This window comes from Dromaius novaehollandiae, chromosome 18, assembly GCF_036370855.1.
Source record: "Dromaius novaehollandiae isolate bDroNov1 chromosome 18, bDroNov1.hap1, whole genome shotgun sequence".
NCBI lineage: Eukaryota > Metazoa > Chordata > Aves > Casuariiformes > Dromaiidae > Dromaius > Dromaius novaehollandiae.
Genome location: NC_088115.1, coordinates 6,615,132 through 6,635,816, shown reverse-complemented (window position 1 = coordinate 6,635,816; position 20,685 = coordinate 6,615,132). Strand labels below are relative to the sequence as shown.

Here is a 20,685-nt window from a genome sequence, read left to right as displayed (position 1 = left end):
AATAGTCATCTCTGTTTTGTTCATTCATGATATTTCTTTGCAGATTCAATTTGCTTCTTTTTGTTTTCTCTTTTCCTACCACTGCTGAGAACTGAGTTGATGTTTTCATGCAATTATCCAACACAGGTGGAAGATCTCACTCCTACTGGTAACAGTCAGCTCACAGACCACCTTTTTATATGTGATACTGGATTATGTTCCTCTAAGAGTACCATTTTGTGCTTATCTATATTGAATTTTGAATGCTATTTTAATATCCATTCACTCAGTCTCATGGAAATCCTTCTGCAGTTAGTGATCAGTGCTTGTCCTTACTGCCTGGAATAGCATTATTTGATTGGAAAACATTTTGTACCTTCCTGTTCAACACCTTTTCAGGTTGCTTTATCTATAGCTTGAACAATACAACCCCCAAAAGAGATAACTCTTCTCCTTTTGATAATTATTTATCTGAGTGAGGACCTTCTTTCTTATCGCATGGCCGCATTGTTTCTGTAAAAACCTTTGATGGAGTACCTTGTTGAAAGGTTTTGGAAATCCCAGTGGATTATATCAACTGGATCTCCCCATCCACATGCTTGTCTACCCTTTCAAAGAAGTCTGTGCTGATTCAGAGAGAAGGCTGACTTGAATTTAAGAGAGTCCTCCCTTTGGCATAACACAAACTAGCTGTCCTCATGTCTACATATTCACCCTTCCCAGAAAGTGCTACAGGTGCTGGGTTGACCCAGTGCTCACTAGGAACTCAGCAGCCATGGCTGCAACAGTGAGCCCCAGCCTTGAGAGCCTTGCCCCAGCAGGCAGGGGTCAAGACTGGACATTGTGCCATTTTAGCCAAGGTCCAAAGTCTTCACTGCTAGTTCATTCTGAGCCCTGGTCAGGCCCAGAATAAAGTTGTTTGGCTACCCAGCTTCCTCATTGCTACATCTGTATACTTTGAATGGAAAACCAGTAGGCTAGACTGGAAATGACAGCTGCTAATGAATACTGCAGTGTTTCTCTTTAACTGGTGGGCTCCTGCAGATGCCTCTTGTATGCTCACTGACCCATCTTGCCATAGGCTACAGAGGGAGGCTGGTGGTCCAGGCTCAGGTATCTAAAATATTACTAAGGAAAGGACCACATTCAAAAACTGGGCTCTTATCAGAAAGAAAGATGCCTTAACTTAAAATGGACTGAAGAACAGCTGCTGTCACCTTCCTACAAAACATAAACTCTGTCAGTATCCAGCTCTCCACAAATCTCCCTTGGAAAGAGGCCAGCAAAAAGCGGCTCTCACACCTGACAGTGTCTGGGTTGACAGCTGTATCACTTGCTCACAGCTGGAAAGTGCTGAGGTGCAGTGAGGCAAATACCAGATGCTGGTTTGAGATGGAGCAGTAGGTAGACTGAAATGGTACAAATCACTGTCAGGCATTATTTTCCTGGATTTCTCTGTCTTTGAATTCCCGTTTCTATTCTTGATCCAGTTACTAATGTAATATAAAGGGCATAAGTAGTTGGGCAGTAGGTGCTAAAACGCTGTATTATGATGTAGGTATACAAGAAATATAAGCAAAAGTTGTGCCTAAAAGCTAATGGTGATCCAGATCTAACTAGTAAAAAGAAAAAGAAATGTAAGTTAGTGCTCACAGTCTGTAGGCCAAGAAATCTATGGTCTTTATTCTCTAGACATTGGGGCAGTTACGAAGGCCACTCCCATCGTTGGTGCCATGCACTGGTGCCCAGTGCTTAGTGCAGGAATCAGCTCCTGCTTCAGACACCCATTTGCACAGCAGGAGTGGAAAGAGGTACACTGTCACAAGCATTCAACATCAACACATACCCTGGCCTCCACCTCCCAATGTGCTTCTTGTTTCCCTTCAGTGCCAGCGGCTCTTCACTCCGTGGTTTCTTCTGACCTGGTGTCTGGTTCACTCTGAGCACAGCTCTCACCTGGTGCTCCTTCAGTCTTTGTGGTTTCTGAGGAAATCCTGCAAGGTTGTCTGGTCTTCCTGAAAATAAGGAACAGAAGTTACTTGGAAGCATACAGTTGTTTGTGCTATGAAAATATCAGCTGAGGCAGATGTCTCTGTGCATGCCTAAGCTTTAACCTACCTTGACGCTGTCTGCGTGTCTTTCACCCAAACTAGAGACAAAGTGTAAAACGTCAGAATGCTTCAGCTGAGACAGCTAATAGAGCACATGAGAATTCACAGCTGGACAGCCCAGCAAGCCTCTTCTGTTCAGAACACAGTCTGAATGAAGGAAAGAGTATTTGCCAATACCCCGCTTTCTCTCCCCCTCCACCCCAAACTGTTCACAGCATGTGGCCTCATGAAGGGAACAGCACCTCTGTGCAGTGCTGGAGCCATGAGCTGTAACTGAAAGGAGTAGTAGCCAGTCCAGGTAAGAAGGACTGAATGATTGTGCAGTGCCATGGAAATGCCACAGCAGTGCTGCGTCTGCTCTAAACTGGATCTCTTACACAGCCTTTCCCATAGCAAGAAAAGTACGTTATGACATATACTTTCACCTAAAACATGATTAAGCATGATTTTACCGGATTTACCTGGGAAATAAAAATATGTACGATACAGCAGACAGCTAAAGGACACAATTAAAGTTAACCTTTCAGCACTATCCAATGCAAAATGAGATTGAAGAGGAAACTAGGGAGGAAAGAAAAAAAGACAGAGCGAAAACACAGTAGTTACTCATAGTATGCAAGCAAAGGAATCTATGGTCTTTATTCTCTAGACATTGGGGTGGTTACAAAGACTAATTACAGAAGAAAGTGACAGAGGGTTTCACATTTTGTGCACGACCCATGTCACTTTGCTGCCTCCTGACATCCTCACTCTTCCTCTCCTATCTTCTTGCTGTGAAACTCCCGGCTCTTGACTCGGAGCTTGTTGACCTGTGACTCTGCAATGTCCGCCCGTTCCTCAGCTTCCTCCAGCTCGTGCTGGATCTTGCGGAATTTGGAGAGGTTGACGTTGGACAGCTCCTCCTGCAGGGAGAGGGAGGGGGGGGGTGAAGAGCCCAGGGCAGGGGTTTCCAGTTCTCCTGCCACTGGGACTTGTGGGGCTGCGGCTGTTCCCCGCGTGCGGGAAGACTCCAAGGTTCCAAAAGCCTGTAGCTCCCTGGCGAGAAGGGGAAAGCCCAGACCCTCTGCCCCCCACCTACCACTGCTTACCCGTAAGCCTCACACAGACCTCTCAATCCTCCCTTACTCAAGAAGCCCACTGTGACAAACTACACTGGGAACGTGTCACATCCGAGGAGGTATTTCCTCACTTGGTCTTGGCATTTCTGTGCTCATTCTCCCATTACTTGGTGCCCAAGTTGCAGCGTGATTTCTTGGGCTGATAAAGGCCCTGAAGCCCCGTGCTCCTGCCTGATGGCAGAGAGTCATCGACTTCTCAGTCGGTGGATGTGACCCTTGGCATTGTTCAGTCTGACCTTGTGTATAAGACAGGCTGCAGAATGTGCCTCGCGAGGTTCATCGCTGAGTGCAGCATGCCCAGAAGGCAGCAAGGCCTCGTCACACCAGGCTAAACCCTGTGGCCAATACTGTATGTCTTGTGAGTACCCTTCAGCCCCTCCCATCTTTGCTGTGCTCTATTTTCCCTAACAGGCTCCTGAAGGAGGAGTTCCTTGCAGTGGGAGAGCTCAAGCTCAGTCAGGAGGCTTTCTCGTGCTTCTGTGCCTGAGTTCCCAGGCAAAGATTTCAGGAGAGCTGACAGGCATGATTCAAGTGCTCAGGGGTTTCCAGTCCTCCTGCCACTGGGACTGAAGAAGCTGCACTTGTTCCTTAGAGAGAGAGGGCACAGCCTACACTCTCCATCCCCCACCTACCACGGCTTACTGACAGACCTCATACAAACCTCCCCGTCCTCCCTTACTTAGAACCCCACTACAGCAATGTGTCACATTGACAGGGGGAATTTTTTCACTTGGTCTTGACATTTCTGTAGTTATTCTCTCACTGGTTTGGTGCGCAGGTATCATGGTGGTTTTATGAGGATGACAAAGACCCTAAAGCCCTCCTCTGCTGACCAATGGCACTTTCCAGGTTTCTCACATTCATCTCCTCAGCACCTGTGCTGAACCCGCAGAAGGTGACTCTGGCCCCGGCTTGAGCAGTACTTACAGCCTCCTCAGCTTGTCTCTTGTAGGATTTCACTTTCATTTGCAGCTTGTCCACCAGGTCCTGGAGCCTGAGAATATTCTTCCGGTCTTCCTCAGACTACAGCAGCAGGTATGCAGGAAAGAGAGTGCATTGTTTTCCCCACCGCGTGAAGGTAACAATTCCCCTTGGGAATTGTGTGCAAACATTCTGACTTCCTGGGAGGAGGGTGCATCAGTCAGCACAAAGAGGCCTCCTGCCTTACCTGGTAGGTCAGCTCCTTCACCCTCCTCTCGTATTTGCGCACACCCTTCACGGCTTCAGCGCTGCGCTTCTGCTCAGCATCAACCTCCCCTTCCAGCTCCCGCACCTGCAAGGAGAAGCCCATCCTTGGAGCTTTTCTGTGGCTCCCCATGGGACGTGCTCCCTGATGCACAAATACCAGCCCTACACACCCTGGCCTCCAGCTTCTGGATTTGCTTCTTGCCTCCTTTCAGTGCCAGCTGCTCAGCCTCATCCAGGCGGAGCTGCAGGTCCTTCACCGTCTGGTCCAAGTTCTTCTTCATCCTCTCCAGGTGGGCGCTGGTGTCCTGCTCCTTCTTCAGCTCTTCTGCCATCATGGCCGCCTGGAGAGCAAAGGAACAGGCGCCAGTTTGGGGCGAGAGACATGTTGGGGCAGAATCCATCCACCATCAGCAATGAAAGGAGCCCCCAGCTCACATCTGTGATGGCCTTCTTGGCCTTCTCTTCAGCATTGCGGGCTTCCTGGATTGTCTCCTCCATTTCTCCCTGAATGTGCGTGATGTCTGTTTCCAGCTTCTTCTTGGTGTTGATCAAGCTGGTGTTCTGTGCAACAGAAGGAACATGATTTCTACTGTTAGGCCTAACTCTTCTGCCTCAAGAACTGATAATTAAAGCATGTTCTTTATTGAAGTCCTTAATGCAGGAGTCCACTTTAGAGCCATAGTTACAAACTGGACATGGACAGCGCCTTGGTTTGGCCATTTTACAGCACTGATCTATGATTTATGATATACTCATGATTATGATTTATATTATACTCACTTACAGGCTGTATGGCCATCCTGCTCCCGTGGGCCACACCCCAACCCCTTTTTTCTTAAAAGCCTTGTAATCAGAGTCATTTCCAGCAGGGTTCCTGACCTGGGTGTGAAGGAGCTGCACACGTTCCGTTGCATCCATCAGTTCCTGCTCAGCCACTTTCCTTGACCGCTCCGTCTGCTCCAGGGCTGCGCGTAGCTCCTCAACTTCAGCCTGCAACAGGTTTGCTCTGCGCTCCACCATGGCCACCTGCTCCTTCAGGTCCTCCTGTGTCCTCAGAGCATCGTCCAGGTGTATCTGGGTATCCTGTAAAAGAGGCAGCAGCAATTACAAGGTGGCATAGTATTCTTGGCCCTGAAGAAACGAGCTAAGCCATTCACTCAGTTCTCTCTCTGCTTAACAGACCTTCAGCACTGCCTGTGTGTTCCTCAGGTTCTTTTGGGCCTCTGCAGCCACGCGGTTGGCATGGCTCAGCTGGATCTCCATTTCATTCAGGTCTCCCTCCATTTTCTTCTTCAGCCTCAGGGCTTCATTCCTGCTCCTGATCTCAGCATCCAGGGTGCTCTGCATGGACTCCACAACTCGGAGATGGTTTCTCTTCAGCTGGTCGATTTCCTCATCTTTCTCTGCTATCTTCCGGTCAATCTCAGACTTGACCTGGTTGAGCTCCAGCTGGAGGCGCAGGATCTTCCCTTCTTCATGTTCAAGAGAGGCCTAAAAAAGAAAGGAGACTGTGTTAATAACGGGATAAACACTCTTGTTCCTTCAAATAAACTGTTTCACTGTTGATTTTCAAGGTAGGCCTGCAGAAATAGAGAGCAATAGCTATGAAGGTAATAAAAATACTGCTTGCCTTCCAAATAATCTCTTACACAGTACTTAAGGATGTCTGAGGTAGCTGTGCTCCACAGATAGGACAGATGGAGACTACATAATTCTTAGCCACCTTTTCTTTCCCTGTTGCTTGAACTCCTGTAGAGGTCAAAGATTACCGCTGTGTACCTCAGCTTCCTCCAGAGCAGCCTGGATTTCAGATTTCTCCTGCTCAATCTGCTTCTTCACTTTCTCCAGCTCATGAATGGCCTTTCCTCCCTCTGCAATCTGCTCTGTGAGGTCAGCGATCTCCTCTGTAGGGACAGAGACAAGTGGCAGGGTCAGGCACTGAGCAGGAGGGGAAAGGCCCTGCCACAGGAAGGTGACACACACCCTCGCAATACTGCCGGCACGGAGCCATTTGGTGTGGTGGGTCGAGAAGCCTGCAAGAAAGCCCTGTGAGGAGCAGAGCACCCGGGACTTACGCTGCAAGTTCTTGTTCTCCCGCTTCAGCGTTTCCAGGTGGTCCAAGGACTCCTCATAGGCATTCTTCATCTTAAACAGCTCCGTGCTGAGAGAGCGAGACTCCTTCTGGGAGGCTTCCAGCTCAGCCTGCGTTTCCTCATACTTCTGCTTCCACTCTGCCAGGATCTGAAGAGCAAGAGGGCCTGAGTATGGGCGTGGCAGTCACGAGGGGATGCTCTGTCCCCAGACCACGAAGCTGGAGGCCAGGTTACCTTGTCAAAATTCTTCTGCTTCTTGTCCAGAGCTGCGCAAGCAGCATTTGATCTTTCCACATCAATCATCAGGTCCTCCACTTCATTCTGCAGCCTCTGCTTTGTTTTTTCCAGGGAAGCACATTTGGCATTCACGGCTTCGACGTGTTCCTCCGCTTCCTGCAGACGCTGCGCCAGCTTCTTCCTGGCAGGCAGTAAACACAGAACCCACTTAGGAATCAATGGAGAGCCAGTGTTGTGTTATTCACAAGAGGACACTAGTCCATTTTACGCTCTGTGACCCCAGTATTTCTCACAGAAGTCACCTTTTTCCCCCAAGATTGGATGCCATATACAGAGTGCAACACTTCTGTGCCCTGACCCTATACTGAGTATTAGGCCTGTCTTCACATTTCTAATCTTGATGGGTATATTTGTCTTTCCAACCTGCTTTCTCCAGAGCACACTTTGCCTCTCTCATCCCCCCTAGAGCGGACAGTTGAGCATCTTTATCATTTGGTTATCTCTCTCACCTGTACTTTCAACCTGCCCTTATACTTTTAGGCACTCTGTCAAATTTTCTTTGACTGCCCCAGTCTCCTCCAGCTGTACCACATGCCAGTTCCCACATACTTGGCCTCCTCCAGTTCCTCTGTGCGCTGAATGGCATCCGTCTCATACTTGGTTCTCCACTGGGCCACTTCACTGTTGGCCTTGGACAAGGTGCGCTGCAGCTCACCCTTGGCTTCCTGCTCCTCTTCATATTGCTCCCGGAGCAAGTCACAGTCATGGCGAGCAGATTGCAAGGCGTGGGCCAGGGCGTTCTTGGCCTGTGGAGACATTAGGATTGGTAACTTCAGTACGTATTTTGAGATGCTTCTTGACAGTGAAATTGTCAGGCACAGCAATATTGCCCTAGGGGAAAGGACAGGCAAATTCTTGCACAGAATTTTAAAGCTAGGAGCTGAGGAATCCTTCATGGGCGTTTTCTAGGGAATCAGGTTGTGTTACTGAAAGGAGAAATCAATCTGTTGTTTATATAAATGTTTCTACAGTTGTGCCCAAATCCTGTATTAGAGAGCATCACAAATTGCATCAAAGCCTTGTGGGCAACTTCCTCTAGGGTAGAAACCAGGCTACAGTTAGGTGGCCTGCGATTATCTGGTACTGCCTCCAGCACTACATGGCTTTAGGGAAAGGCTCCCTAAAACACGGCCCTGCCTTTAAGGAGAAAGAAGCCTTTTACAGGAAACATCCTCACTTTTATTTCTTCCTCTAGATGTCTCTTCAGTTCCTCAATCTGTTGGGTAAATCCCTGCTTGCCTCTAGACAGCTGAGAAATCAATGCATCTTTTTCCTCCACCTGACGGGAATATTCACCTGGGAAGAGTAAAAGAGACAAGCAAAACTATTGTGCTACTAGCAATAGGATGACAATTGGTGCCTGTAAACCTGTCGGTGCTGGAGTGGCTTACAGAAGACAAACCATTAATCACTTTGAACCCTGTGGTGTCCTCACGACTTGTGGGTTCTCCCATTGTGCATCAGGGATGGGAATGCCTCACCTGCTTCTGTCTGCAGACGAGCTCTTTGTGTGTTGAGGTCATTGATCATGCGCTGATTCTGCTCCTCCTTTGTCTTAATCTCACTCAACTGGTCTTCCAGAGTGCGGCACATCTTCTCCAGATTTGCCTAGGCATCAAACACATGCAAGGAAAGACAATTGACTCTTGGATAGGGCAAGGCTCTTGTATGAGAATGTGGTTAGTAGATGCAGCCTGTGTGTCATACCAGGTGCCGGAGAGCATAAAAATACATAGGCAATTCTATACCTTGGCTTTGGAGACGGACTCCATGTTACTGGCCAAGTCGTCAATCTCCATCTTCAGCTCACTCTTCTCCTTCTCCAGCTTCTGCTTGACACGCTGAAGGTTGTCTATTTGCTCCCCAAGCTCAGCTGTGCTGTCCGCATGCTTCTTCCGCAGGGCAGCAGCTGTGGCTTCATGCTGCAGAGTGGCCTCTTCGAGGTCCCGCCGCATCTTCTGAAATTCTGCCTCACGCTTCTTGTTCATCTCGATCTGAGCTGCCGTAGCCCCCCCGGCTTCTTCCAGGCGCTCACTGATCTCCTCTAGCTCCCTGGAGAGGTCAGCCCGATGCTTCTCTGCTTTGGCCCGAGAGGTCCGCTCGGCCTCGATTTCCTCCTCCAGTTCCTCAATACGGGCCTGGGGAACATTAGGCACCATTCACACCCATGCCCTGCTCCTACCTGACCTCTGTTGGTGTGAGAGAGGGGAAGGAACAAAGACTTGCCTGCAGCTCCTTGATCTTCTTCTGGGATTGCATGCCCAGGGCTTGCTCGTCCTCAATTTTGCTCTGGATTTGGCTGATTTCAAAGTCTTTCCTTTGCACAAAGCAAACTGTGTCAGAGCCACGCCCCCCCCAAAAAAACACGCGCACTTGCACGGTGCAAAGATACCCCGCAACCACACTTACTTCTTCAGTTTCTCATCCAGCTGCTGCTTATCATTTTCCAAGTCCATTATGGTATCATGGGCCAGCTTCAAGTCTCCCTCGAGTTTCCTCTTGGCTCTCTCAAGGTCCATGCGCAGTTTCTTCTCTTGCTCCAGGGACCCTTCAAGCTAAACAGTACAAGGTCATGAGTGCTCTGCCAGCCAGCTCTAACTCCATAACTGTCCTGTTCTTAGTGGATATGTGTGTGCTTACGTCATCCACTTGCTGCTCGAGCTTGGTTTTAGCTTTGGTCAGCGTATTGACTTTGTCCTCTTCTGCCTGCAGGTCATCCAGGGTCTGCTGGTGGGCCTCTTGGAGGGCTTTCTTCTCTTTTGTCAGCTTGGCAATGGTCTCATCCAGGGCTGCCATCTCCTCAGTGAGGTTTTTCACCTGCACATTATCAGCAAGTGTCCAAAAACCAGGCAGAAAACACGACTGCTGGTGCAGTCACCTTTTCACTTTGGAATGCTCAGTCAGGAGTTTGGTTTCCCTTTGGGCTGCCCACCTATCCTGCTGGCATGTTGCAAAACTAGCAGCGTGCTAGGGATACCAGGCCTTGGGAGACACATCTGTCCCTCGGCACTTAATTTTAGTCCCCATGTCTGTACCTTGTTCTCGGTGGCATGTTTTTCCTTCTCGACTTTGGCCAGCGTTAACTCAAGGTCGTCTATATCTTTCTTCAGCTCTGAGCATTCATCCTCCAGTTTCCTCTTCTTGGCTGTCAGCTCAGCATTGATTTCCTCCTCATCCTCCGCCCTTTCAGTCACCTCCTTAATTTTGGCTTCCAGCTGGATTTTGGTTTTGATGAGTTGGTCACATCTTTCCTCAGCATCAGCCAAGCTATCTGCTTCCTGGAGGCAAAAAGAGATTTTCTGGGGTTATAAAGTCTGGAAGTGTCTTAGCTCTGTCGCTAAGTAGGCACGTGTGAGAAGGAAGGCTGAAATGGGCCTTCTGCCCAAACAACCAAACAGTGTGGCTCATTCTTCTTCTGTGGAGCTTTATATCTCCTCTCAACTGAAAAGAACAGTCCGGAGGATTTTTCTCTGATCTGTTTTGTCTATGCTATTGCCAAAAATAAGAATAAAATCAGGTTACCCCCCCCTTTTTTTTTTTTAATTTTTAAAATCTGCTCAAGAAGTCTTTAATTTTCTTTGAGATACTTCGATATTCATGTGCACCCCATAAGAATGGTCACTGAAATTGTTTATTTATCCTTTAGGAAGCATTAGCGTCTTTTCCCTTTGTAAACAATGCAGCTTTGCTTTAATTTCTTAATTCATGCTGCATCTCGTGGTATTTAATAATTTCTTGGAGAAAGAAGAAATTATTTCTCCCATAAAATCACAGCATGTACTGAAATTGATCTTTCTCTCAAAAATCTGAAGAAAATGTCCTTGTTTTTACGGAAATGATAATATAGCTTCTCAGCTGGAATCGACATTGATTCTGAATTTTTCTTGCCTTTTTTGAGACATTTTATAGTAATGGTAGCTGTGGAAATAGCTCATGTACTCACAGGGACTTCAGAGTAATAACTGATTTTATTAGGAGAGACGTCTTGGAGTCTTTTTCCCTTCACAAACACAGTATTCAATACCTTCTCTGGTAATTGACCTATTCTGAACCTCGTATGTGGGAAACAAAAGCTCTGCTGTTTTCAAGAATACTTTCATGGAGAAAGAGATATATCAGTCTTCTACATTCATTAAAATTACTGGACGTGCCACAGAGGTCTTGCCCTTGCAATCAACTACCGATGTGCTGTCTTTCCGGGCTGTATCTCTAATATTTTCAGTGCTGGTTTTAGTTGATCACTACATAGTCTCAGGTTTTGGTGGGTTTTTTGGTGTCAAGAAACAGCCTTATTCTAAATGAGTTTGAATGGCAAATATCCTTACTGTGAAAGTAACCAAAGCCTGACAATGTAGTCATAATTAGGAAACGTGGGTAGATCTATAGGTACTTCACTTCCAGGCCTGCATCCTGTTTTCTCATGTTCAGGGAGGGGCGGGAGCTCAGGCAGGGAGTTCTTTTGTGTATTTTCTGTTGGTGCGCTCTTTGCTCAGACAGCAGGAGTGCTGAGTCTCATTGGGAGCTGCCAGCAATCTCCACTGGTTGCCACAGGACTCACCATGCCACTGCCAGTGCCCATTTTCTCAGTTTTAGAGACCGTTAGACTGTGACATGCATTGTTTTCTCCTGCAAGTTAATCTGCCTCTTGCGAAGTTCCACTTGGGAAAAAAACAGTCTACCTGTATACACTTCTTTTCCTGGGAACAAATAAATGGTGAAACTCACAGCCTGCACTTGGAGCTGCAGGTCATTTTTCTCCTGTAGCAGAGCCACCATTTTCTCCTCCAGCTCCTTCCTCTTTGCCTCAGACTTTGCAAGCTCTTCCTTAGTTTTCTCAAACTCTTCCTTCATGTTGGCCATCTCCTTCTCTGATTCTGCGCTCTTCAGCAAGGGCTTGATTTTGAAGAACAACTTCATCCAGGACCAGTGCTTGACGTTCATGAATGCACGAACGTTGTACTGGATGCAGAAGATGGACTCCCTGAAATACAATCCATATGCCTATTATGTACCTTGGGGGAATGATGAATTCAATGCATGAATTCAATGATTCAATTTCAATTGAAGTGCCACAACAAAAAAATTAAAGTGAGAAGTGTCTACCTCCTCTCCACCATTCTCCGATACTCCACTCTCATGAGGAAGCCCCTGCACCTGGCCTGTGTTCGAGTCATGAGTTCTGCTAGCTTCTCATCTCTCATCTCCTCCAGAAGACCTATCAGCCCAGCTTTGAAGAACACCTTGAGAAAGGGAACATTGTAGCACATCAGCCTCAGGTCGTACAAAGCACAGGGACAGAGTCTTTGAACCCAGGAGCTGTTTCTACCTTGGTGTGTCCAAATTTGTACTGGGTGTGGTCCACATCAATGGACCCAAGGAGCTTCTCCGACGCCTTCTTGCTATCTATGAACTGTCCCTCTGGGATAGCGCTTGCATTTAGCACCCTATACCTGTAGGAGAAAACAGAACATGAATAAATCCCCATCACCCCGACCACCACCATGTCTGAAGCCCACCGCCTTCTCAGACTGTCCTACTGAAACAATCTCATGTCTGGGAACAGTTCATCCTTTCGGGGCAGGGTGTAGAAAGTTTTCGTACTGTTAAATCAGAATCCATGATAATCTTGATCCTCTACAATATTATATCCCCATAAACTGATAGTGAAACTTTTTTATATTACTGCTCAGTACCAGTTTAAAGTATAATGTTTCCAGTAGGTTCAAATGCTCAGGCTGCATCTGCTTGGGCAGAATGGGCAAAAGGTGGAGCGCTCTTACCTCTGTTTGAAGTCGGCATAAAGGACTCTGCTGGGGAATCCTTTCCTGCAAATTCTGATCCCTTCCAGCACGCCATTGCACCGCAGCTGGTGCAGCACCAGCTCGTGTTCCATGGCACCTAACAAGCAACACCATTAATGACTACCCCATTGCTGGGCACTGGGGAGAAGAGCTCCTGTGGCTCAAGTTTTCCTCCTGCTTTCTCCCCTTACCAGGTGTTTTTGTTTCATTTGGGATAATGCAGCGCACAAAATGGGGGTGAGTGCTCCGCAGATTTGTCATCAGCTTGTTTAGATTCTCCTGTAAGATCATGAGGTAAAGTTAAATTACAATTTGTATGCACTTCCATTCTTAATATTGCATATATAAGACTGAGTCTTTCAGTCTGCTGACATGGCAGACTTAAAGGGCTTCCATCTCATAGGTATTATTCTACTTCTGGTATTTCACTGGGCATTCTTATTTATGAGATAATGAATTCTGCACTTACCCGGAAGAGAGCTGAGACAGTCTGGAAAGAAGAACCCTTCTTCTTACCACCCTTCTTACCACCACCTTCTGCAAAATTGAAGAAACGAAACAGACATTTTGAATGCTGCCTTGGAGATTCCCCTTTGTATGTTATGAACAGATGGTACATGTGGATTTTAAAGAGCTTACCTGCTTCTCCACCATAAGTGGCAAAGAGTAAGGCCAGTGTTTTCAGTGATGATTTCTGGTACAACCCAATGACGGTTTCATTCAGGGGGTCCTTGTTCTTCTCAAGCCAGCCAGAGATGTTGTAGTCCACTGTGCCAGCATAGTGTACCAGGGAGAAATGGGCTTCAGCCTTGCCTTTGGCAGGTTTAGGCTTCTGGAAGTTATTGGACTTGCCCAGATGCTGGTCATAGAGCTTGTTCTTGAAAGAGGTGTCAGTTGCCTTGGGGAACATGCACTCCTCTTCCAGGATGGAGAAGATGCCCATGGGCTGGAAGACATCACAAGAAGTGACATAGAAAGATTACAATGGTGTGAGGCCTATGCCATGAGCATCAGAGGTAGCTGTGTGCTGTTGGTAGCATCTCAGAATGGATAAGGGCCTAAGCTTGTCAGGGCTTGTTCTCAGTGAGCAATCTTATTTGTGCCTACCCTTCCCCTCACTTCCAGCAGCCTGTCTTCACAGAACTGGTAAGAACATTAGTGCCGTTCTGGTTAGGATTGGCAGTAGAGTCAGAAGTGGTAGTCAGAAAAACAAGTGGAAGAACGACTGCAAGAGACGCGCTGTTCAGGGAAATTAGCCTAGAAGGTATTTACTTCACAAATTTATGTGGAGTTTTGATGCGAGTCTTTGGAGGAAAAGGGAAAGGCAACTGACTGGAGTTTCTTTTAAAGAATTCTGTTAGTGGGAGTTCCGGCTACCTTCTCCATGCTCAAAGACAGGGTAGCAGAGGGTTGACAACACAGATTTGTGTTTGGCCTTCTTAATTTCCCTACCTCAAAATAAAATAAATTTCAAGACAAGATACTTTGTTTAGCTGATACTGAATGTCTGGGTGTGAGCATGAAGGATTTGTCAGCTGACTCTGGCCCAGAAACCTCACAAAATTCTCAGTGCATCATACACTTGGATGGAATAGGTACCTTCTCAATGAGTTCAATGCAAGCAGCCAGGTCCATCCCAAAGTCTATGAACTCCCATTCAATGCCTTCCTTCTTGTACTCTTCCTGCTCCAGCACAAACATGTGGTGGTTGAAGAACTGTTGCAGCTTCTCATTGGTGAAGTTGATGCACAGCTGCTCAAAGCTGTTGAACTGTCCAATGCAAAGAGAGGTGCACAGGTTCTCAAGGTGTGGCAGTGACTACGGTTTTGTCAGTAATGTCCTAATACCTTACTGCATTTTAATGGTGTGTGTTTCCCTAGCGGGATTTCTGTTGTAAAATTTAGCGTCCTCAGGGATTTTTGTTATTGCCACTGTTCTGAAATCAACCTAAAAGTGGAATTTCTTCTCTGCTGTGCTACCCATAATCTAAACAGTTCAGTAACCTTAGCTGCAGCAACATTGAGGTGTTGCGGCTCTCTTACCACCTGGACAATGGAAACTTCCTCACTGTCCTTCCCAAGAATTACTCAGCCCTCAGATGAACAATCTGGGGCTTTCTTTGCTCTGACATAAAAGTCCTAGCATCACGGCATGCACAACATGGGAAATATGCTATGCCTCTGCCCACCGCACAACCCTTTCCTTGGCTTTTCCAAGAACGTCCACACCTGTGGCCCAGCTCTGTGTGAGCCTTAGTCCTCAGTCTGTCTCTTTGTTTGCAAAGCCCAAGACATTTGCATGCTCAAGGGCCTCTGAAATCTTTTTGTCAGAAGACAGTGCTTTTTCTATCTGTTGAAAACATTATAATCAACATGTTTGTAAGTGAAGCCCTTCGAGGGCCATGCTATGTCTGAGCAGAAGAGACAGGGGGTTGCAGAAAACTGCAAATGACGAGGCTATGCTTCTGAAACCTCATAAAAAGAAACACATTTCTGAATCCTCATGGCCCCTCATTGCCCCTCCCACAAAAGTGATGCCAAATCCTTGTTCCTTACATCAAAGATCTCAAAGCCAGCAATGTCCAGGACACCAATGAAGTACTGTCTGGGTTGCTTGGTATCCAGTTGTTGGTTGATGCGAATGACCATCCACAGGAACATCTTCTCATAGACGGCTTTTGCCAGGGCACCTACAGCATTGTGCACCTAAAGCAAAGAAGAAAGGACTGGGGTTACCTTTTAGGACAAAAGAAGAATGCGCAAGTCTTCATTCAAGCCATGTATTTTATACTTTCTTTACCTGTTCCACGGTTTGACCTTTGGTCACAAATTCATTCCCGACCTTGACTCGAGGATAACACATGGCTTTGAGTAGGTCAGCTGAGTTCAGACCCATCAGGTAGGCAGCCTTGTCAGCCACTAAACAAGGAGAGAGAAAGAGAGAGAGAGAGAAGAACAGATCATTAGACAGTGACTAGAATATGGTCAACATGGAGTTTCTCAGAATCAGCTCTACTGTCCATTTTCTTGAAAGGCAAATGTGTTCATCTGGTCTCACATAGGAGATCTGGGAGGGAATGAAACTTATGAAGGATAATGCTGAACTTGTTGCAATGAATGCGGGGTTTATTTCACCAGGAATATGAGCATGCATGACTCTGATTTAACAGGTGAGGGTTTTACTGGAAGAGAGATATCCTGCATTGAGGTTTCTCCCTTCAGGCTGTGTGTTTTTGAGAGGTATAAAATGACGGGATAGAAGAATTTTATTTCCTGTGGCAAAAAACGTGCCTCCACACTTGGACACTGCCCAGAGGTGCTTTTCCTCAGAGCTTTACTTTGTGACTCACACCCCTTCAGGTCTGCCTTTGGAGGCTAAGATATCACCTTTGCAAACAGCAGAGTTCTTTGAACAAGTGTGTGAGCTCGTACCTTCTGTGCCATCCGGCTCCGCCTGCTCCTCTCGTTGTTTCTGCTTGAACTTCAAGTTCCCGTAGTGCATGACAGCCCCCGTCAGCTTGTAAATGGCGGTCTTTTCATCAGCACTGAAGCCCAGGATGTCAATGGCACTCTGCAATAGAAACAGTAGAGTCAGTATAGTAAAAACAGTAAAGATGGCTACAGCGGGGACTTCTTTGGTGTGTCACTTACATCTGTAGCCATCAGCTCCTCCTGGTCATCAATGCTGGGAACACTGATCTCACCTTGACTCACGTAATGATAGTCATATGGATTGGTGGTAATGAGGAGCATGTCTGAATGCAAGAATAGGTGGGAAAGAGGCTAAGTGTTGTCAACTAGGTAGTAGAGTGAGCTGTTGCTCAGTGATCTTCCTCCAAAAAAGTTAGTAATCCTTCCTACCAATTAGCTCTGGCTTCTTGTTGGACATGATCTGATAAAAGATGTGGTAGCTTCTTTCTGCCTTGAGCTGGAAAGTGACTCTTGACTTCTCCAGCAGATCTGGCAAGGAAGAGAGAAGGAGTTACACACAAGACAGTGCACAGTGCACAGAGGTGGAAATGTGGGAAGAAATGTTATCAGGCAAGGAAGCTCTCATACATGTTTCAATGTCAGCAGAAGCCAGTTTCCCTGTGGCCCCAAAGTGGATTCTGATGAATTTGCCCTGTTAAGGGAAAAAAGAAGCATTTCAGCCCAGCTGCATTCCATCGCCAACTCCTTCGGTGGGAATAGCACAAGGCCCACCATTACTCTTGCAAGGAGAGGGAGGGATTTTGTCCAAAGCAACAGCTTACAAAGCGTGAAGAGTTGTCATTCCTCACGGTCTTGGCATTTCCAAAGGCCTCCAGCAAGGGGTTGGCGCTGATGATTTGATCCTCAAGCGTGCCCTACAACACAGTAAGTATTGTTAAGTTACAGTGTTTAATCCATGTGGCAATTGCAGGCCAAGCGTTCAGTCTGTCCCTCCTGCCTCACCTGCATTTTGCCTGCCTGCTGCGGCTGCTCCTCCTTCTTTTTATCCCCGCTAGCTGCAATTGTTGCAAAGTACTGGATGACACGCTTCGTGTTCACAGTCTTCCCTGCACCGGATTCTCCGCTGTGAAGCCAGAGAGAGAAGCAGAGAACGTATGGTCAGGCAGCAGGTCCCCCGGCACAGAGCAACCCAGCAGGACCCCGAGCAGGCAATGTACGTACGTGATCAGGATTGACTGATTCTCGCGATCTGTGAAAGGGACAGAAACAAAGATGCTGTTAGCAGTGCTCTGAAGTAACATGGAATTCAAAAGCTGTGAGAGAAATACAAGCAGTGGCTTTTAGAGAGCTCAGGTGTCACGCATAGAGCGTTTTAGGGAGAAACGTATTTCATGTTATGAAAGTTTACATTTCTACAGTGTTTTTTTTTACTGGGTGTTCTCATTGGGTGTTTCTCCTTAATCTGAACTCTTCCTTATACCAATCTGAGCATGAAATTGATAGTGCTGTAGAATGCCTGGTACTTCTGACTGACTTTAAGGAGTAGTCTGGAGGTTTAGCTCAATCAGAGAAGCCTATACTGCAGACATAAAAAGGTTTTGATGGGTGCTATTGTATGAAAGAACTCACTGTGGAAATCATAGAGATTAGTCACGGCCTTTGAAGATCTCAGAAAGTATAACTAAAAGCTAATACATCATAGTCCTCAAACAATATAAGAATCTGAGATCAGTTTCTTCCCATTTCCCATCAAGAAAATACTCGCAAAGAAATCTGATGAATTTGCTCTTCTCTCTGTGTAACAAAGGGCTGTATCCATTAACTGTATGGGTCAAAAGAATTCTGACCCCCCTCGCCCAACCCTTTTAATTTTTTCTTTCCTTGATAACCCCTGGTTGCTAGGAAACTGGAGATTTCATCAGGGCTGGAAATAGTTAAACAAGCCTTTCTTTTGACCTTCTTTCCTCTTCCTTTTCACTAGTGAATTCCAAACAATTAATTCTTGCCAAGGTGGGGAGGAACCTTGTTTTATTGTCTTGATTGTTTTCTTGTTTCAGATTTTCTGCTCATTTTTAGTGTATTTCTGAGTTTGCAAGTCTGTTTTTAAAGGTACTGATTAAGAGAAGGAAGAATGAAGAAGATAAATGTGAAAGGAAAATACTAAACTCCTATTTGCCATTCATCAACCTACTCCAGACTTAAAAAGTAAATGTGGAAAAGGAGAAAAAAAACTTTTAAATGATCTTTATGTTTTAGGGACTCCACTAAGATCCTGGCTCTTGTTCTTTCCCAATAAGTTGCAAATATCAGGAAAACACTTGAAATAGAGCAATTTGCTTCTTTTAATCTGTCTTCATGAAGCCAAGGCACAAAGAACTTAAGCAACACTGTTTAGAGAAATGAAATTTTCAAATTTTCAGAGTTCTAACAGTATTTTTGTGACATTTTGACTAATGTTCTTATCTAAATAATGGGTAGGGGTAGAAGTTTGTTTCATGTGACCCAGTTCATCCTATTATTGTTAACCATAACCTTTTCAGTATTCTGGTCTGTATGTTATCAGCTAGACTTATAAAAATACATATGACAGAATTCTGGCTCACACAAAGTAGCAACACTGATAACTGTTAAAATAATTCAGATTCATGATGAATTTTACATCTCTGCGCACACTCATTTTAAAGACTGTCCTTGCTGCCCCAGGAATTATATATCCAAACAGACTCTGTGATTCCCTTAAGGTTCCTCACCAGTTAACATGAACTGATAAGCGTTGTCAGAAATGGAGAAGATGTGTGGAGGGGCTTCCTGGCGCTTCTTGCCTCGGTAGGCCAACACCACCTCCGGGTTGTACACCGGCAGCCACTTGTAGGGGTTGACAGTGACGCAGAAGAGACCCGAGTAGGTCTGTGAGGAAGGGAGACAGCAAGTTGGCTTCCACTCGGCTTACCATGGTAGTTCTTCCTAGCTACTTGGAGGAAGACTGCTGCTGGTACTTACGTAGATCATCCAGGCTGCATAACGCTCTTTGAGGTTATACAGCACAGCAGGTTCATGGAGGTGGGTCATCATGGCCATGTCCTCGACTTTATCGTACTTAGGAGGGTTCATGGCGAAGACTTGATCTTCCTTCACAGTCAGAGTCTGGCAAGGAAATGAGAGATCCATGCATGTCAGCTAAGAGCTCAGAGTGAGAATTAAATGCTGCTCTGAAGCCTGCTTTTCACTCACCTCTCCACCTTCAGTCTTGACAGTGACCTTCCCTCCTTCCCTGCTTTGAATTGTCCCTTTCACAAAGGATTCCTTAGCATGTACCACAAAGACTGATGTCTTGGCATCGAAGGGCTTGTTCTGGGCCTCTATTCTCTCCTTTTCTGACTTTCGGAGGTAGGGAGCCGCCTCCCCAAAGGCGGCCATCTCAGAGTCTGCAGAGGCCATGGTTGCACTTACACTCGAGGCACGTCAGCAGATGCTCTGTAGAAGAGAAGATAAGCTGAATCAGAGTAAATACTTTTTTTTCTGGAAGTGAGAAAATCTCTCACACTTTCATCCCTGTGAATGTTTAAGTAGGTATAGACAAGCCAAAAGATTTCAACTTCAGACTCTCAGTTGCCATGGATAATTCATCCTGTGCTATAATAGACACAAATGCCATGATTGCCTACTCAGCTTTCTAAAATTCCTACACTGTTTGGTTTCTTCCTGCTCCTTGAGAGTTAGTAGATCTTTTATCTGGTAGCAGAGACTGGATATCAGTAACTGCTGTTTGAAAACATAGCAACTCTTTTTTTGTGCTGCACAGATATAATACATCCAGACATATATAAACTGAAGGCAAAAATGCTGCCTTCAAACCCTGAGTAAAATCACTAATGATAGAGACAATCCCTCATAGAAATGGATATCTGAGACTTGTAGTAAGTTAAATAGAGTGAAAAGGTATATGCTTTTTCCAGAAGCTCAGAGAAGCCAGACGCTTACCTTGAAATTTTCTGTGGAGACTGAGCAGAGCACTCCAAAGAGACTTTTATAGAGTCTGGTATGCAGATGCTCTGGATGTTTCCTTTTCCCTTCACTCAAGATATATTTTGGCAAACCTTCTTTGGCAAAACATTATCTGGCAAACTTAACTAAGGGCATAATTGTCATTTGATTTGACTAGATATATTTAGAAATGTTTTATATCTTACCATTCCTGTGGATACATTTACTATAAATAATCTAACAGGGCTGTTAAGGGAATCTTGACTAGTCAAGGCACTTAGACAACGTGGAGGTAGAATTTAGAGGTTCCTTTGCTCTCTCTACTGATAATTTGGTCTCTGATCCCAGTGCAGATTGTTTAGGAACTGTATTGCAACTATTCCAGCTGTAAAATAAGAATACTTTGTATCTTCCACAAACAGCGCTGGGAATTTAAAGAATGCCTTTGCATTCACAAAATATGTCAAAAAAGTGCTTTCTATAAAAGAGAAATTATAACTAAATGCCATTCAGTAATTATTTATGTTATACTGAAAAGGAGAAAAGTAGACATGTATTGTAGCTCAGGATTTTGACTGTAATAATGCTAGATACTGAGGGAATCCAAGAGAAAGCAAGTCAGGGTAGAAGTTCAATTTTGGACATATAATTTGTGCCTAGTGTGTGACAGGTGACTCCCTGGC

The 20,685-nt window shown here is 45.8% G+C and overlaps 1 protein-coding gene across 1 annotated transcript; it reads right to left on the bottom strand.

Moving 5' to 3' along the window:
- Positions 1 to 2,765: 2,765 nt before the first annotated feature.
- On the bottom strand, positions 2,766 to 19,456 carry LOC112982425 (myosin heavy chain, skeletal muscle, adult). The gene is made up of 38 exons (XM_064522520.1): positions 19,250 to 19,456; positions 19,019 to 19,162; positions 18,769 to 18,925; positions 17,240 to 17,267; positions 17,021 to 17,141; positions 16,840 to 16,932; positions 16,646 to 16,709; positions 16,448 to 16,546; positions 16,238 to 16,341; positions 16,019 to 16,157; positions 15,387 to 15,505; positions 15,143 to 15,292; positions 14,187 to 14,357; positions 13,227 to 13,533; positions 13,057 to 13,124; positions 12,779 to 12,866; positions 12,567 to 12,684; positions 12,113 to 12,236; positions 11,890 to 12,026; positions 11,512 to 11,767; positions 9,822 to 10,064; positions 9,427 to 9,603; positions 9,196 to 9,341; positions 9,013 to 9,103; positions 8,535 to 8,924; positions 8,268 to 8,394; positions 7,964 to 8,082; positions 7,336 to 7,532; positions 6,724 to 6,907; positions 6,472 to 6,637; positions 6,176 to 6,300; positions 5,579 to 5,887; positions 5,276 to 5,479; positions 4,832 to 4,957; positions 4,567 to 4,737; positions 4,377 to 4,481; positions 4,136 to 4,231; positions 2,766 to 2,992 (listed from the first exon to the last, which is right to left on the bottom strand). Exons 1-38 carry the CDS (start codon positions 19,454 to 19,456, stop codon positions 2,837 to 2,839), a joined length of 5,826 nt encoding a protein of 1,941 aa, XP_064378590.1. The 3' UTR covers positions 2,766 to 2,836.
- Positions 19,457 to 20,685: the final 1,229 nt, after the last annotated feature.

Excerpts from the sequence above, each read along its gene's own strand:
- LOC112982425 (XM_064522520.1), bottom strand. The coding sequence starts at position 19,456 with ATGGCCTCTGCAGACTCTGAGATGGCCGCCTTTGGGGAGGCGGCTCCC. Across the intron at positions 16,710-16,839 it reads ATGACAACTCTTCACGCTTT|GGCAAATTCATCAGAATCCA; the intron begins GTAAGCTGTTGC and ends TTCCCTTAACAG. Across the intron at positions 15,506-16,018 it reads GGAGCCGGATGGCACAGAAG|TGGCTGACAAGGCTGCCTAC; the intron begins GTACGAGCTCAC and ends CTCCTTGTTTAG.